Genomic DNA, 6,385 nt, shown 5'->3' on the forward strand with positions numbered 1-6,385 from the left:
ATCAATCGTGGGAATTGGGTATTGATATTCTATTGTCTTCTTGTTTAGGACACAATAATCTATACATATGCACATAGTTCAATCCTTCTTCACCTGGTTCACAGAATATGCAAAGGGACTTTTGCTAGGACAAATGTGTTGCATCTGAAGGAGCTTCTTAATAATTTTTCCATCTCTTCCTTATGCATTTTGGATGGGGATAAAGAGTGGTAACGACAAGCTTTGCTCCTCCTTCCAACTCAATCACGTGCTCTATTTCCTTGTTTGGTGGTCTTTCTGGAGGTATTCCACCAAATACTTTGTTGTGCTTATCTAACAAAGTCTGAACATCTACACGATATTCTCTCTTATTTCCTAGAGAACATGTAGGCATGATCAAGCATTGGGCTTCCCACTTTACTTGGTCATGATGGAATAAACTCTCCATCCTTTTGGCTATAACATAAGGAGTTCCATTGGACATATACCCTTCAATACCACTTATTACCATGTTCCATGGTTCGAAAATTTTGAGTAATTTCACCCATTGAGTGAAGCCATTGATCACCCAACACATCATCAATGTCTCCTATGCTCACCACATAAAAATCATCCTTCACTTATGATTCCTATAAGTAAGATGCTCAACTTAGGAATCCTTTCGGTAGATTAAAGAGTAAAGCCATCAGCATCTTTGATCTCAAAACCTTAAAAATCTTCTATTTTAATCCCTCTTCTAGCACAATTACTGCATCAATTAAATTATGAGTGTCTCTAGAATCAATCATAATTGTGATTCTTTGGTAACATAGAACACCACAGATCCTAAAAGGATCATACTTTCATGTACCCTAAAGTTGGGCAAATGCACCTTCAAAAATCATACCACCTCTACGTAATGAACTTGGGCTTTCCCAAGGTATCTATGATCATGAATCTACGGCTCCTTGCATGTAAAGCATTATTTTTTCATCAATTCATTTTTGGCTTCTTAATCCAACTGAGGTGGTAAACTCTTTGGCTGATGATAAGTTTTCTAAAAGGGCTTTTTGGATGGGAAACTCTTTTTCTGAAATCTGTTTTTGGGAAGAGTAGATTCAAGAGCTAGAGCCCTCTTAATTGCCTCATGCAGAGATCTAGGCTCAAAGGCTTTGACAAAGTCCCTTAATTTCTCTTTCAATCCTTCTATGAATAACATAAAAAAATTTCTTTCTGTGACCAAGGACCATAACAAGAAGTTTTAGAAAATCAGCAATGTGATTATTAACAGTGCCATACTACTTGAGATGGGGCAACTCACAAAAATGCACCTTTGGGTCCTTTCTATCAAACCTCTCCATCAATTTCTTACTAAACTCATCATATGAGTTTATGAGAGCGTGGCCTTGAATAAATAACCAATGGCAACACCGCTCATGGGCAACTCCTTCAAGATGAAGAGTTGCAAATTTAATAGCTTCATCCTTCACCATGGATTTCAAGGACATGTATATATCCAAATTTGAAACCATGCACAAGTTGTGCTCTTTCCACAATAAACATTGGACCCGCAAGCTGTACTGCGGTCACTTTACAACTGAAAGTGAATATGGTTTTATTTATCTTTTTGACACAAGAAGAATAACTCGTACCCCTTTAATGTGATTAACATGAGTGGGTTTACGACCTTAAACATGAGGTGGCATCTCATACTACTACACTTTTATGTGGGATGCAGTTAAGCACGATAATGGACAGACCCTATTATTAGTCAGGTGATACATTATTAATGAAGTGGCATAGGTAGTCATAGATTCCATGGTAGTCATTTTTCTAATTCTGTCCAGTCCAAAGGAAGTTGTACAAATCTGAAGGCTAGTCTTTGTAGCATTTCTGGCATAGGCATGTCCCATTCAATTCTTCTTGCTAATCTGGCTGGTACTAGCATTAGCTTGCAATCTTGTACTGTAGCTTGTGCTGACCAAGGAAATGCCATAACATAAAATTCTATCCTTGGAAGAGGATAGTAATGAGGATGTACCAGATATTTTTCCGTTGCTTCTAGGGTGGCTGAAGCAAATCCAGGTTTGATGTGATTTAAGAACTCAGTTATATTAGGAGTAAATACCAAACCAAAAATATCAGCAGTCTTCAAATTCTTCCTGCAAAATAGTTGCGTTGAAGAAAAAATCAAACTTTCAGCATTTCAAACAATTCATTTTACTTTTAATAGACCATGATACTGCTGTGAATCTAATTATCTGCACATGCCAAGAACTATTCTGAATGAAAATGGATATAGGCGCATCTTCAATGCCAAATTGAGTCAGGAAGTTTTCTTCTCTTACTAGTCCTTGGTTTTGTGTCTTCAGCTGATGGACGTAGGTTTGAATGACCAAAATCACTGGCTATATATGCAGTTGACAAAGATCAAAATTGAAACTTGTTTATCATTATAACAGCATGTGCCTGATAGTGTATTTGAGACTTTCTTTGACAAAAACTATCTTTCTTGTTTAAAAGAGTGCACTCTTATATGCCATAATGATTTTTCATTATCTTTTCTCTGCTTATTGATCTATGTTATCCATTAACTGTCCCAATATTGAAATCAGATCTGTTCTGAAGTGTTTCTCCTCCATGGCACATGCTGGTCCTAATGAATCTCTGCTATTTTCATCATTTGAAATTTTATCTGCTCTCTGTCATTTGTGAATGTGTTCAAAGGCTTTGTCTGATATTCCTGCAAAAACATGTGTAAAAAAAAACAAAAACCACATAACAAGACGATATTCTAGTCGGGACAGATTTGACTAAAGGACAAGGATTCAGCTTAAAATTGGGCATGATACAAATAATTATGTATGGATACAACATGACTTTTTTGGGCCTTTAGTGAGAAAGAATTCTTGAACTTGTATTTATATTATCTGTTATCTGTCTTCTTGGACAAAAGCTGATTATTACTAAGAAATCAATTTCGGGAAAATTGGTTTACCTGTGGTAATGAATTTTGATAAGATCTAAAGTCTAAACTGCACAGGTTAAGTTATGAAATCCCCTAGATGATCAGCATTAGATACTTTTGGACTCGAGATCAGTTTGGTGGCATTCATCTGTGCAGCATTTTATTTTGTTCTTTCTAGATTCATCGATAGCCTCAAATTGATCATTTTTTATAGCTCTGAAAATTGTCGGTATTACATGGCGTGGAAATCAGCAGGTTCAATAGCTTTGTCTGGTTGAAATGAGGAAATTATGAGTTTGATTTCTTCTTTTGTTTCTAGCCGCATATGTTGGTGTTGTCATCATTTTGAAGTATGAACCAATTTTTGGATTATACTAGTACACTTTTGTTGGGCCTGTTTGGTCCTTGGATGTTGTGGTTGGGTTAATATCTCCTAATAACTCTATAGAATAATCCATAACATCCCTCATTTCTATTATGATGGTGACATCATCTTCAATAGTTTGCATGAAGTTTATATGTTTTGGTTTAAGACTAACTTGTAAAAGAACATGGTGTTCATATCACTCTGTTTTAGCGACCGAAACCATGATCATTCTCTAGCGGTGCTCTTCCTTATTTTGGTGCAGGTAGGTCATAGATTAAGGACTTTCTCTTAATTGACAAGTTATTGACTAAGGGAAAACATCTTGGATATTCTTTTGAGATTTAGTCAACTATGCCTTTTTGGATGTTGGTTGTCATGAATGCTCCTGAATAAGTTATGTTCCATGTTTTAAAACAAAATTTAGTCCTAAGAGCTTTGTCATAAACCTTTTTTTTAATATGTCCCTGGATTTTGCACGTACCATTCTACCTTAATCAATTGATCGACCATGCTATAGAGTTTGGGGTGTTAAACCATATTTATGTAGTTGCAATTGTGAGATGCTCAATGATTTGAGGGAGTGGTACTGAAGTTACAGAGTTATCCCCATGTAAAGGATTGGTGGAAAATGTATATGTACCCAGCTAGATCCTATTTTATCATGGTACAGTGTTCCTGTTTATGTGAAGGAAGGGCAATATGCTTACTCAAGATGTTCATGTTTATTACAAACTTTGCATCTAAATGAGATGTTTCCCTAATTCTGTAGCTGTTCCCATTCAATATCCTATTTCCAAAATTAGTTTGTTTGATAGTGTTTTATCTTGATCCGGTTGGCACATATGTAGGCAAAGTTGAGGAGGCCATGATCGCCTTTTAGAAGTACTGTTGGGTTATCAGCCTTTGGCTGTTTATCAAGACAGATCTAATTGTGGGTTGGGATGATTGTTGGTTTAGTATGTGAAGGTTTGTCATTGGGTTTTAGTTCTTGAAACTAATGAACTCCAATGTCTATTTGTAGTAGGCACAGTGATGCAATTTTCCTTTTCTAATTATATATATTTTGACAAAAGAGTGTTTCATTTCTGTTTGCATTCTTAGTTTAGTCCTTCAATAGCTGGTTTTATTGGGTTTAGTGTTTCATTTCTGTTTGCATTTTCAGTTTAGTTCTTCAAACATGCTGACGATTTCCTCAGATGCAAGGTTGCTACTTTCTAGTATTTTATATACAGTTTTGATTTTTATGCCCTGTATCTTTTATTTACAAATCTATGCTTTATTACAGTATAGTGGATGAAATTAGTTGCCTATTTCAAAGTGCATTTTATAATTTTCTTTTCAATTTTTTTTTCTTGCACTTTTCTTTTTTAAATTGCCCGCAACATATATTTCTGCTAGCTAAACTATTTTCCGCAATAGAGAAGATCGCTTATCACCGTCTTTCCTTTCTGTATCTTTGCGTGTCGATGTGAATGACTTAAGTTCTTGTTACAGGTGTTTTCTTGTAAGTTGTAACATATTTGTGCACAGGAAGCATTCTGATAATGTCAACACTGAGTATTGAGTGTTGAAAAGTATGACCTAACTTGAGGACATTTTTGGTATTATCTATAACACTCTTTGTGAATGCATCACCTTGCAGAGTCTCATTGACTAGCGTAATGGAGTTGAGGCTGCCTCCTGGTTAAATTAACGGCATGTCAGAAAGTCAGAAAGGAGGATGTTCAGTGGCATGCATTTGATGTCCATATTGCTTTTCTCTACACTCGTGCTAATCTGTGTTAAGAGTAGCACACCCTGAGGTTGGCTGCATGCAAGTCTTTGGATGGTGGGCATTAGGCAACAGGGCATATTGCAGTTTCCATAAGGGTATCCTTTTTGTCAGATCTAGTCGTGTGTATATTACATGGTAAATTTTGCTGCTTTATGAAGTGCAGATTACTAAGATTCAATACAGGCCACATACAAGGGATATGAGAGAGATTGTTCATGTATTTGTCGAATTGCCATACAGGTTTTCATGTATTTCTGTGGCATAGTAACTAGGAAATATCTCCATATATTGGAATCAACAACATTTCAAAGGCTTGAAGCATGTCGAGAAATGGAGTTAGCTGCATTTACACAAAAATAAAGAGATGTTTAATGTAAATCTAGTCAAGAAGAATTTATGGCCTCAAAAGGATCCTTTTGTACTAGTATCATCATATTCTTTTTCGCTAACTATTCATTGAAATTATTGGTTATGGGCGGACAAAGGGCACTTATTGATGCCTAACCAAATTCCTGTTGACAATAAGATGGCAACTAGGAAAAATGTAAGCAATGAAAATATCACACTAATGGTTGATTGAGGTTTGACTTTATCATGATTTAAATTTGACTGCCATTCAATCCCAATCTCATGTATGCTAAAAAAATTCCTTAAGCAACTTTTTATCATGCATTACCAACATTAATTTGTTAAAGCCGATGTTGATATATGCATTGTGGTTTTAGCAAAATACCATTTTATTGAATGTGTGCATTTTGTTGTTAAGCCGATGGTGATATATGCATTGTGGGTTTAGCAAAATACCATTTTATTGATTTCCTGGGAAGAAGTATTCAGTAGGTCAATTTGTGAATTGAAACTTAAATCACTTGATCAGGAGATTCCTTTCTCACAAATTTGACCCAATGATAGGTGTTTTATGAAATCTTGTTGGTAATTGTAGGTCAAGCCATTGGTAGAATTGGATAAAGACTTGCTTGTTTAACATGACAATTTCAAATATCACAATTCATCAATGATTTCCAATAACAGGTAAAATGTTGCAATAAAATGCCGTATTTTTATTAAGAAACAAAAGCTGATAAAATATGAACGCGACCTTAAACCTGGAATTTCAATGGGGATGTTACAAACTTTATTTTACTTATTTGGTGTTGAATTAATAATTGGACAATATTAAAGGAGATGGCTATAGTGGAAACTGGTTCGATTGATGGATTAGGTGGCAAAATAAGAATTTTTATATTCAGTAATGCTGACACAAATAGTTTATGGTGATACTTGCGTTTACGATATCCACAAACTCATTAATCTTTTT

At 35.3% G+C, this 6,385-nt stretch overlaps 1 protein-coding gene across 3 annotated transcripts in view; it reads left to right on the forward strand.

The window, feature by feature from the left end:
• LOC131075829 (uncharacterized) overlaps positions 1–5,659 on the forward strand; it is an 83,856-nt gene extending 78,197 nt beyond the window's left edge. For all 3 annotated transcript variants that reach the window (XM_058012731.2, XM_058012729.2, XM_058012730.2), the window contains one exon: positions 4,936–5,659. In XM_058012731.2, the coding sequence (XP_057868714.2) occupies positions 4,936–4,950 (15 nt within the window). In that variant the 3' untranslated portion in view covers positions 4,951–5,659. The remainder of the gene's footprint in view (positions 1–4,935) is intronic.
• The last annotated feature ends 726 nt before the right edge of the window (positions 5,660–6,385 follow it).

Source organism: Cryptomeria japonica, chromosome 3 (genome assembly GCF_030272615.1).
Source record: "Cryptomeria japonica chromosome 3, Sugi_1.0, whole genome shotgun sequence".
Taxonomy (NCBI): Eukaryota; Viridiplantae; Streptophyta; class Pinopsida; order Cupressales; family Cupressaceae; genus Cryptomeria; species Cryptomeria japonica.